The sequence below is a fragment of the Lytechinus variegatus genome, chromosome 2 (genome assembly GCF_018143015.1).
Source record: "Lytechinus variegatus isolate NC3 chromosome 2, Lvar_3.0, whole genome shotgun sequence".
Classification (NCBI taxonomy): domain Eukaryota; kingdom Metazoa; phylum Echinodermata; class Echinoidea; order Temnopleuroida; family Toxopneustidae; genus Lytechinus; species Lytechinus variegatus.
The window spans coordinates 62,120,556-62,133,220 of NC_054741.1; the positions used below are offsets into that span (position 1 = coordinate 62,120,556).

General features: G+C 36.3%; 1 protein-coding gene across 1 annotated transcript in view; it reads left to right on the forward strand.

Moving 5' to 3' along the window:
• The first annotated feature begins 1,593 nt into the window (after positions 1 to 1,593).
• Positions 1,594 to 12,665, forward strand: part of LOC121408563 (solute carrier family 43 member 3-like) — a 47,038-nt gene continuing 35,966 nt past the window's right edge. The window contains exons 1-2 of the mRNA XM_041600074.1: positions 1,594 to 1,695; positions 12,014 to 12,447. Coding sequence (XP_041456008.1) covers positions 12,014 to 12,447 — 434 coding nt within the window. The 5' untranslated portion in view covers positions 1,594 to 1,695. The remainder of the gene's footprint in view (positions 1,696 to 12,013; positions 12,448 to 12,665) is intronic.

Below are 12,665 nucleotides of genomic sequence, written 5' to 3' on the forward strand. Positions count from 1 at the left end.
TAGAGCAGTCTGGAGATCATCTTTACTTTCAGCCATAATAATAGTATCATCAGCATATAACAACGTATTTAATTTTAAATAAATTACAATATCATCAAAATCAACTTCATTTTCAATTAAGTCTGAAAGAGCAGTGAGGCCATTATATTTACTGAACAGTTCTGTTTCCATATCATTCAAATAAAGAGCAAAGAGGAGTGGAGAGAGGTTATCTCCCTGTCTTACTCCAACCTGACTCGGGAAAATATCAGAAATAAAACCACTTGGATGTTTGACACACGATTTTGCTTTTTTATACAGGTTTGAAATAGTGATCAAGATTTTACCATTGATGCCATTGCTGATTAGTTTGTGCCAAAGTTTGTTTCTACTTATCGAATCAAAAGCCTTCTTAAAATCAACAAAGGCACAAAACAGTTTTTTATTCATGTATCTTGTATACACATCAATAATACATTTTAATGAGAATAAATGATCAATGGTTGAATACTTGTGTCTGAATCCAGCTTGATTTTCCTTTAAAATGCCATAATCATCAATAAATGTGGTTAACCTGTCATTTAAGAGGGAAGTAAACAATTTACCAATACAGCTAAGGATTGAAATACCCCTGTAGTTACCAGGGTCATCTGCAGGTCCATTGTTTTTATAAATTGGGGTTATGACCCCGATGCCCCATATGTCAGGTACTACACCAGTATTTAACACAATATTAAATAATTTAGTGAGTATTGGGGAAATAACATCAGAAGTATCTATAATAAATTCATTCACTATACCATCAATACCACAAGCTTTATTCCTTTTTAACTTTTTAATTGCGTTCTTTACTTCATTGAGAGTAAAATCATTATTGATAGGATTTTCAAGACCACAAAACTCTGGAGGGTTAGTGTTACCTGAAGATTGATTAAGTTCCTTAAAAGAATTAACAAGGTCTATAAAGCTGGCTTCTAATGATGGTTTAAGGTTATATGCCTTGTCTTTAAGAATATTCCAGTATTCATTGGGCTTACTACATTTTAGATTACGCAGTTTATTATTGAGCTCATTATAATAAGAATTACGGCAAGTCTTAAGTTGTTTTTTATATTTTTTACTTAAGCGATTCATTTTGAGTTTATTATATTCAGACTTTGATCTGATGAAGGTATTTCTGGCATTGCGATATTTTTTCCTCAATTTATTGCAAGAATGATTAAACCAGGGTTGCTTAAAATGCTCAATTCTGGCATTATGTGAATAGCAGTTGGAAATTTTAGCTGAATTCAGTAGGAGATTATTGATAGAATTAGTAACTTCATTAATAGCATTATCATCCACTACTGATAAATTTTCAAGAAAGGAATTAAGATGTTGTTCTATGAGAAGGGTAGCTTCAGCATTAAGATTTTCAATTATTTTAATTCTATGTTCGGGTTTCAATTTAGGTCGGGTAATTTTATTTTCATATTCAGAATTAGAAGAGGATAACCGGTACGGCATAAAACGCTAGATGGCAGCAGATTCGAAAAGCCCGGGAAATGCGGTTGCTGTCAATGCATGCCGGATCTGTCTCATGCATGCTAGCTGCATAATAGTATTACGCAACGTTGCTTCGAATTCGCAGCTGTTTATTGTCGTCGCGTCGAGGTTCAACGGCACCGCATTCGTCTTGTTAATGAATGTGATTGAAAGACAGCCGTACTGAATAAGGTAATATTTTACATCTTCTTATTTCCTGTACAAGTTTGATACCATGGTAGTTTACGAACGAGGGACGTGAGAGGGAGACCGAACGCTCAACACAACAACTGCTACTTGCTAGCAAGCTGCCTTAGGGCTTAGGCTTAGCTTTAGTCTACCTACCGGAACATTCCCGCCCCACGCAGTCGCAGGGCCCGTCGCGCCCGGTATCCTACTCCTAGACCAAAAGCTTCAGTCTCTGTATTTTTGTTGTTCCGCTGAACTACGTTGGATCACGCACCAATACCAAGCAAATACATAGACTGAAGAGCTTGGAGGCCTGTACGTTAATCCAACGTATAACTTGAGCTAACGTTTTATACTAGCCCTAGGCCTAGGCTAGCGCTAGACCAAAAGCTTCGGTCTCTGTTTTGTTGGTTGTTCAGCTGAACTTCGTTGGCTTCACTCACCAAATACAGAGACCGAAGTTCTTCTAGCGCGACCTGTACAGGGGACTCAATGGCCATATGTTTATGTACTTAAGATCGGATAAAACGGGAAGTGAATTTTCAATTTGCGCGACAGCCGAGGTAAGTCACTGTTTTTGTTCCTTTTAACTTCATTTTTCTCCGTTATTTGGCAATTGATGCCAAGAGGGATTATAAATTTGCACTCTGGTCACTATAATTTTCGAAATTTTTATTCATTAAAGACAAAAATGGAAAAGCCCCGACGGGGGGATTTTGTATTGCAAGTCCCCAAATGGTGGCTGCACGATAGCGAGCCGTCTGTGTACGAGGAGAAATAAAAAAAATGTTAAAAAACTCCTCGAAACAGACAGCTGCCAGCTGTCTAGGCTAGTGCTAGCCCTAGCCAAGGTCGCGATTTAAATTTCTTAAAGCGAAATTTACAGTTTCATGGTTTCCATTATTGGCATACCGTAGTCCTCTGGATGATCCAGAAACTTTTCATCTAGGACCCTAAGACATTTTCACCCGAGCTGACGGTTTTTTCTTGCAAGTTGCCATCTTGAATGACGTCATTATCGTTAATGTCTCAATATATCAAATGTTGTCTGCTACCTGTGAATAGCGGTTTAGCTCGCATGTGGAGCAGATCGCATTATAATTAATATCGAAAGCAATATCGATATCACATTCGTAAGTTGTTGATGCACTCTCTGTTCGTTTGTATGTAATTTTGGCTGCCATTCTGGGAGTGATTCTCAAGAAAACATCGGTAAAGTACCATTTTAATGTAAATCTGTTACATTTTTTCATAGATTAGACATTATAAATTGATTTGTAGTTGATAAATTCTTAGAGTGTAAATTCGATGTAAAAAAAGTACATCGAAATCTGGACAGTCAAATGAGTCAATCGACAAAAGGGAGGGCGTGATGACACATGAGAGCTCACACTAACACTTTATACCTTCGGTGAATGTCAGAAATTGTTGAATAAATCCCCAGAAACGACGGTTATTCCTGTCTACTGGTATCCAAGCTATACGCTATATAGCGCCAGCCCTGGTGAGTGCCCCTCCTTTGAGTAGCAAAATAACAATTTTTAAGTTTAAAAAAAATTTGTTTTTGCGGCTTGTCAAATTTTTCGGGTAGGAAATATCCATAATTTGTGGTTGAAAACCTTTTTTTTTTTGGTTGTCAAAATTTGCCCCCCCCCCCCCCCCTTTGGAAAATCCTGGATCCGCCCCTGATGGAAGATTCAGTTTTCCAAATAACATTACTTTGTAACTTCTAGTAAATGTAATAATTTTCATTGCAAGATATGATTTGTACAAAGAAGAATGGAAAATTAATGAATATTTTAAGAATCTGATAAATATAAAATTTGTGCCTTTATTATTTTGTGAACAGAAATCTTAAAATTTTATTCATATTACTGACGACCAGGGGAAGGTGGATGGATGAAGTCTTAATATGTTTCTCCTGACAAAGTGTGACAGTACTGATGGATATTATTGTCAGACAACAAAATAATGATGATGAAAATGCTTGCTTCTTTGAGAAGAGGAGGGAAGAATAGAGAGGGAATGGGAAGAGGGAGAAAGAATTTGTATGAGGTGTAGATACAAATATAGTGTTTTTTTTTTCAGAACAGAGAACATTACAAGAAGAGAGAGAGAGGGAGGGAAGACATGCAGAAGAGTTGTACTGGTAATTAGTTGGACAGGCCTATGCCAGGGCTCGACACTAGCGGCGGTCCGACGGTCCCAGACCGGTAAAAATCGCTGTCGGGCCAGTAGATTTTCAGAAATTGGAAGATTTACTGGTCCGACATGACCAGTAAAAAATATCATTGTCGGGCCAGTAATTTTTCCAAAAATAGCAAGATTTAAGGGTCCGACATGACCAGTAATAAAAACCATTGTTGGGCCAATAACTTTTCCAGAAATGGTCAAATTCACAGCAAACCATTTCCCCCCCCCCCCCCGTTAAATTCTGCCATTCACACACAGAATGAATCGCACGTAAGTGTTACTAGAGTACTATACAGCATGCATACAGTGTACATGTAGTCAGCCACACAACTCACATGGTAAATTCTCCACTGGCCGCACGAACGAAGCCTGGCTAAACTCTGGCAGAAATCTCTCACAGAACTGTCAAAATTCAAGGTTCATACTCATGAAAGGCTCTTATAATGTCCATATTTCCTAAAAATTGGAGCAACTCTGTCATTTGTAAGCAGTAAAAGGAGAAATTTTCACTTCTGTTTTGGTTCAAACAGATCGGGTTTCGGGTGATATCGTCTGAATACATAATAGCCCCACATATGCATTTATGTGTGTGTTGATACACTTGGTATTTGACTTTCTTTCGTAGCTATTTTAATTGAGCCAAAAAGAAACTGATAAATTATTTATAATAGTTTTTAGCTTTCTTCCTATCTTTCTTTCCTTCTTAATCTTTCTTTGTTTCTTCCCTCGATTTTTTTCTTTAATTCATTTTTTCTTTCTATCCTTTAGTATTTCCTTTTTCTCTCTCTCTCTTTCTTTCTGATATTTTCTTTCTTTAGTTTTTGAGTCCATCCATCCTATATTTATCTCTTCTTCCTTTCCTTCCTTCTTTTTACCTCTTTCTTCATTCTTTGTTTCTTTCTTCCATCCATCATTTATTTACCCTTTCTTTTTTTATTTCTTTTCTCAGCCCTTTCTTTGTTACATTCATTCCTTCCTTTCTTCTATCTGTCTTGTTCTTTCCTTTTTCCCTTTGTTAATTATATCCTTTTACATGTACCTTCCTTTCTTTTTTTTGACTGCTTGCTTCCTTTATTCTTCATTCCTACCTTTCTTTGTCTCTCGGTCTTTCTTTTTTTTCTTCCTTTCGTCTATTCTTTTTTTATAATTGCTTGCTTCTTTCCTTCCCTTCCTTCCTTTATTTCTTTCCTTCTATCTATCATTTTACCTTTCCTTCATATCTTCCTTAATTCCTTCCTTCTATCTATCATTTTATCTTTCCTTCATTTCTTCCTTAATTCCTTTTATCTATCATTTTACCTTTCCTTCATTTCCTTAATTCCTTCCTTCTTTCAATCCTTCCTTTCTTTCTTTTTTCCGTCTTTCCATCTCTCCTTTTACCCTTTCTTTCTGTATTGCTTCCCTCCCTCCCTTCCTTCTTTCTTTTCCTTCCTTCCTTTCTTTCTTTCTTCGTTTCTGTCTTTCTTCTTTTCGGTCTTGCTTTCTTTTTGTCGTTCATTTTTTTTTGGGGGGGTAACGAAAGGCTAGAAAATAAACTTGCGCCTTTTCTTAATGCTTTCTTTATTTTTTGGGACCAGTAGATTTTAGGTTCGGACCAGTAAAAATTTGAAAAACTGGGTATCTACTGGTCCGACATGAATAGGTTGGACCAGTAGAAAAAATTGTTAGTGTGGAGCCCTGCCTATGCCAGTGAGAGGGAATAGTTCGAACCAATGTTACTAAAGACAGTGATAAATATGTATTGATTAAAATTTTGAGGATTTTAGTATCATCACAATGATATAACTTGTAATAAATGTTATGATTATCATTATGATCATCACAATAATCATAATTATTCAAAATTGTTTATCCATCATTTAGTAAACTGAAATATATGACCCAGCCCTTTCATCCTAGAATAATTTTAGGGACATTTATCTTTCCATTTTCCCTGTCTCTATTTCACTTTCCACTATACAGTGCGTCCCAGAATAAACGAAACCGAGATTTAGCGATCATTTATCATAACTTAATCATAAATAGAATAGACAAATGACCTAACAATTTAAAGCTTAGAATCTCCTCTTTCATCTGATATTACTTAGGTTATTTCTTATTCACGCATGAGTGAGCAAAAACAATTTGAAGAAAGGATACCAAAAACTCATTTGGCGGGGGTATCTGGGTTTCAAAAAGAAAACCACATTTCTGAAAAGTTCAATATCTGCTCTTTAATTTGGTACCTCAATTACAGAAAATGGTCAAGAAATAAAAAAGTTCTGGTCATTTGAAATAAGGCTTGTATTTCAATAATTTCACGAGATAAACGTGTTTTCACCGGTTTCCCACAGAAGCTTTCGGATGGTGAACAAAAGATTTAATGCATGGCTGATCGTCAACAAAACGGAGTGTCGAGTGAGTTTGAAAGCCAGCCTGGAGAACCTCTTCATTTTATGAAATTATTGAAATTCAAGCCTTATTTCAAATGACCAGAACTTTGTTATTTCTTGACCATTTTCTGTAATTTAGGTATCAAATTAAAGAAGAGATACTGAACTTTTCAAAAATGTGGTTTTCTTTTTGAAACCCAGATACCCCCGCCAAATGAGTTTTTGATATCCTTTCTTCAAATTGTATTTGCTCACTCATGCATGAATGAAAAATAATCTGAGTAATATCAGATGAAAGAGGAGATTCTAAGCTTTAAATTGGTAGGTCATTTGTCTATTCTAATTATGATTAAGCTATGATAAATGATCACTAAATCTCGGTTTCGTTTATTCTGGGACGCACTGTATAATCTCTCATTTCTCACTCTCTTCAACTACACATACACAGAAACAAAAAGGATCAAAAGACAGGACTAGACAAATACATTTAGATAAAAAGGACAGTATGCCTTCTTTAATGGAATTATATCTTGTCACTTGCAGGGCTCCACACTTACCCATTTTTTCTACTGGTCCAACCTATTCATGTCGGACCAGTAGATACCCAGTTTTTCTAATTTTTACTGGTCCAAACCTAAAATCTACTGGTCCCAAAAAATAAAGAAAACATTAAAAAAAAGGGCGCAAGTTTATTTTTCTAGCCTTTCGTTACCCCCCCCCCCCCACCCAATAAAATGAAGGATATGAAGGACAAAAAAAAAGCAAGACAGTAACAAAGAAAGAAAGAAGGAAGGAAGGAAGGAAGGAAAAAAAAGAAAGAAAGGAAAAGAAAGAAAGAATACAAGAAAGGAAGCAAGGTAGGAAAAGAAAAAAGAATAAAAGGGAGGAAGGAAGGAAAGAAGGGAAAACAGAAAGAGAGAAAGGAAGGATTGAAAGAAGGAAGAAAGGAATTAAAGAAGAAATAAAGGAAAGGTAAAATGATAGATAGAAGGAAAGAAATGAATAAAGGAAGAGAGGGAAGGAAAGAAGCAAGCAATACAAAAAAGAAAAGGTAAAAGAATAGATGAAAGGAAGAAAAAAAGACTGAGAGACAAAGAAAGGAAGGAATGAGAGGAAAAAAGGAGAGAAAGGAAGCAAGCAGTCAACAAAAAAGGAAAGGTAAAAGGATAGATTTAACAAAGGGAAAAATGAAAGAACAAGACAGAAAGAAGAAAGGAAGGAATGAATGAAAGAAAGAGAGGGCTGTAAGAAGGAATAAATAAAAAAAACAGAAAGGGTAAATAAATGATGGATGGAAGGAAGGAATAAAGAAACAAAGAAAAAAGAAAGTAACAAAGAATGAAGGAAAGAAAAGGCTAAAAAGAAGGAAGGAAGGAGAGGAAGAAGAGAAGAGATGAATATAAGATGGATGGACTCAAGAATTAAAGAAAGAAAAATATCAAAAAAAAGAAAGGAAGGAAGGAAAAAAAGAAAGAAAGAGAGAGAGTGAGAAAAAAGAAATAGAGAAAAATATTTTTTAAAAGGATAGAAAGAATGAATTAAAGAAAAAAGGGAAAATAAAAAAGAAAACAAAATACTGGTAACAAAAAAAATGAAAGAGAGGGAAAAAAAATGAAAAAGATTGAAAAAAAAAGGAAAGAAAGATAGGAAAAAACAGAGGAAGAAAGCTAAAACTATCATCATAAATTATCAGTTTCTTTTTGGCTCAATTAAGCTACGAAAGAAAGTCAGAAACCAAGTGTATCAACACACACATAAATGAATATGTGGGGCTAATATGAATTCAGACGATATCACCCGAATCCCGATCTGTTTGAACCAAACAGAAGTGAAAATTTCACCTTTTACTGCTTACAAATGACAGAGTTACTCCAATTTTTAGGAAATATGGACATTATAAGAGGCTTAAGAGCCTTTCATGAGTATGAACCGTGAATTTTGACAGTTCTGTGAGAGATTTCTGCCAGAGTTCAGCCAAGCTTCATTCGCGCAGCGAGTAGAGAATTTACCACGTGGGTTGTGTGGCTGGCTACATGTGAACTGTATCTACTCTAGTAACACGTGTGATTCATTCTGTGTGTATTCTGTGTGTGAATGACAGAATTTATCGGGGGAAATGGTTTGCAGTGAATTTGACCATTTCTGGAAAAGTTATTGGCCCAACAATGGTTTTTATTACTGGTCATGTCGGACCCTTCAAATCTTGCTATTTTTTGAAAAATTACTGGCCCGACAATGATATTTTTTACTGGTCATGTCAGGCCAGTAAATCTTCCTATTTCTGAAAATCTACTGGCCCGACAGCTATTTTTACCGGTCTGGGACCGTCGGACCGCCGCTAGTGTCGAGCCCTGCACTTGAAAAAGGAATTGCTATCATTTCTTAAATTAAGTCCACGGTGAAATGTTATGCTATACCAGAATTCTATGAAGACTAGTTTATACATGTACATGCCCATTTTCAAGTGTTTGTTGTGATCAAAACAGTTTATGAATATTTTCATCACGATGCATAATACAGACTCGCAGCACGCGCACTACTAAAGATATGTATACAGCTAAATTGGCAACACAATTGTTTCTGCTTGTATATTCAGTTTCAGTCCAACACGCGAAGCAACAATTTTCTCGACCGTTTTGGTCAATTTTAGGATGTTATTATAGAATATTCATATATTGCAATGATTTACAATTAAAGGTAGGTGATTGACGTCCATAGAGATTTCCAGGGATACAACATACTGAGAGTAGAAATAATAATACTGTTTATTACTGACCAAATCGACTCGAAGTTCGACTGTAGCGCTCACATTTCCTCACTTTGCAATCGCAGTACGCATGTCTAAATGTGCGGCTCGTACAATAACTAGGCAGCACGATGAAACTGGAGTTCTAAATTACATATTTTGCTAACTGCAGCAGGTTTACTGCGGGAACAAGCCATTTCCTAATCAATGTGTTTTTCTTTGTTTTTCAATATATCAAAAATACCTCAAGGTCAATTGAAGCAAATGTTTGATCGTTCGGCCCATGACCTAGCGTACCCAGTTGTTGTGTGTCCGCCTGTCCGGACAAGTTGTGTATCAGGACAATCAATTTTAGAGAGTCATTTGGAAAAATTTGCAAGCGAAGGTTCATCAAGTTTTAATATACAAATAGCGAATAGTCATGAGTGCGATGGTGCATACGCACTCACACGCAGACGACCCATTACGAGGACCCCCGTTTTCACAAACATTTGTAGTTCCGTAGGACGAAGCCCATTCCGAGGACCCTCCTTTTTACTATAAGCCCGCTCCAAGGCCCCTGTTTTTGTCTCACCTGCGAAGCAAAGTGAGACTATAGGCGCCGCTTTTCCGACGGCGGCGGCGGCGGCGGCGTCAACATCAAATCTTAACCTGAGGTTAAGTTTTTGAAATGACATCATAACTTAGAAAGTATATGGACCTAGTTCATGAAACTTGGCCATAAGGTTAATCAAGTATTACTGAACATCCTATTAGAGTTTCATGTCACATGACCAAGGTCAAAGGTCATTTAGGGTCAATGAACTTAGACCATGTTGGAGGAATCAACATCGAAATCTTAACCTGTGGTTAAGTTTTTGAAATGTCATCATAACTTAGAAAATATATGGACCTAGTTCATGAAACTTGGACATAAGGTTAATCAAGTATCACTGAACATCCTGCATGAGTTTCACGTCACATGACCAAGGTCAAAGGTCATTTAGGGTCAATGAACTTTGGCCGAATTGGGGATATCTGTTGAATTCCCATCATAACTTTGAAAGTTTATGGATCTGATTCATGAAACTTGGACATAATAGTAATCAAGCATCACTGAAAATTTTGTGCAAGTTTCAGGTCTCATGATTAAGGTCAAAGGTCATTTAGGGTCAATGAACTTTGGCCGAATCGGGGGTACATGTATCTGTTGAATTACCATCATAACTTTGAAAGTTTATTGGTCTAGTTCATTAAACTTGGACATTAGAGTAATCAAGTATCACTGAACATCCTGTGCGCGTTTCAGGTCACATGACCAAGGTCAAAGGTCAATGAACTTTGGCCGAATTGGGTGTATCTGTTGAATTACCATCATAACTTTGAAAGTTTATGGATCTGATTCATGAAACTTGTACATAAGAGTAATCAAGTATCACTGAATATCCTGTTTGAGTTTCAGGTCACATGATCAAGGTCAAAGGTCATGTAAGGTCAATGAACTTTGGCCATGTTGGGGTTTTTTGGTGAATCTCTGTAAGTTTATTGGTCTAGTTCATAAAAAGTGGACATAAGAGTAACCATGTATCACTGAACATCTTGTGCGAGTTAGAGTCGTATTCAAAGTCAGCACTGCTGCTATATTGAACCGCGTGATGCAGGTGAGACGGCCAGAGGCATTCCACTTGTTTGTCTCGACCGCGGTACATACATACTACTTTTTTGTTTGAATACCCCCTCCCCCCGGGCTGTGACGTCGCCTTCTAAGGCTGTGCAATGGTACATTTTGGATGGTACATCTTGTGTGCAACAGTACGAATGTTGGACATTCAGCCTCTCATTTGCTCGCTAAGTAGCTAAGTAGGCGTTGTACAAAACAAAATATTAGGAAATATCATAGAGAACAAAATAGTAGATGATTACAACTATTGAATTCATATTTTTAGTGTAATCTAAAGACAAAAAGAAGGCTTAAAAAATATAAAGTCAAAGTGTCCGGACACTCAATTTTAAACAACCATTTGAAAAAAGTTAAAGAGCAGTTTCTTCAATTTTTTTTCAAGTTTTGACATACTGTCATACTAAGTTCTACCATCGGTTGTTTATGTGAACGAGAATAGAGAATCCCTGCTTTTGTTGATGAATGCCTCTTCTGTACAAAAGTCAAGCATGAATTCAAAACCATGCCAAAATAAAAATGCACCCTCTCGAAAAGAAATTCCTAGCATTAGATCTATCAAGGTCAGGGCCTCATTTCTTAAAAAAGTTGCTGTAATAACGAGTCTTACTGGAATGTCAACTACCATGACAAGAGTGAAAATTATACTTTTTGATTGGCTCTTCCACCGAAAGGTGATATTCCAGACTTCTAGCAAGAGCTGCTATCATATAGCAACTTTTTATGAAAGAGGCCCAAGATGATTTAACGACATCTGTCTAGATTAGACCGAAAACATTTAAAAATTATTTTTTTGTGCAATATTGTCCAAATTTCACCTATCTACATGTACTTCATCTGATTCCTTTTTCTCCCTATCAAAACAACATTTCATATTGGTCTTATTTGCTTTCATGTAAGTCAAATAATCACCTAATTTTAAACATTTTCTTTCAAACCAGAATATGCCAACATGAATATTATTTACATCTTTTTAGTCAAAGAGATGTCTGTGATCCCAATCGGCAGATTTGATTTGATTTGATTTATTTCCGTTTCACAGTAATATGATGAACATAACAATAATATGGTAAACATAACAAAACAAGGTCGAAAATACTACAAAATATAATATGTATATATAAATAATCATAAATTTAAGGAATACAATTCAGTAAATAAATTTATCTCAAATGACTTAGAAGTAAAACGGAGGCACTTGCCGAAAAAAGCAAAGCTTGTACAAGAGGCAAGCCCCTAACTTAGTTTCATTACAAAACTACAACAAATAAATATTGGGTCGTAATAATAAATTTGTTTATAGATTCGCCTTTATATCTTCTCATTCCTTTCTGGCCCTCTTTTACCACGCAGATGGCGAGATTACGGTCCAAGATAGAGAAGACGATCACGCTGATCCTCAGTATACTTGAAAATGCTTTCAACTCTGGCATCTTCTACGGTTGGCCCTCTCTCGTATTCATCCTCAAACAGCAACAGTTCTTCCGAGAAGGATGTGATGATGATGTTTCCCCGGCCGCTGTACTCCTCAATGATTCCTTTGGATATGCGACGTCATCCCCTTTGGGCAGTGAGTATGTGACTGACATTCAGTATGTTCTCACAGGCAACGATTCTGGACCTGGACAGGAAAATGACATGGGCGATCATATGCTCCCTTGCGATTCACAGGATAGCAAGTTCCAGCTTGTGTTCACAGTAGCGGCATTTTGTATGCAGGGATCTGTGTTTCCCAGTGGTCTTCTCTTTGATAGATGTGGCACAAGATTTGTTCGGATCTTGTTTAGGTAAGTAAAAAAATTGTTGACTATTGTATAGTATTGTTTAGCAGTGTACATACATCTCCTTTTTCTGATCTTAATGAAACTGAATGCTTGACTCAAAGTTAAAACTTTTCAACCTACTGTACAGATTTAACATTTTTTCTGTATTTTTATAGTTAACAAAGTGGACAGTTTTCTTTCTTTTAAATGTCAACTATTGCAAAATAAGGCTCAGATTGTAT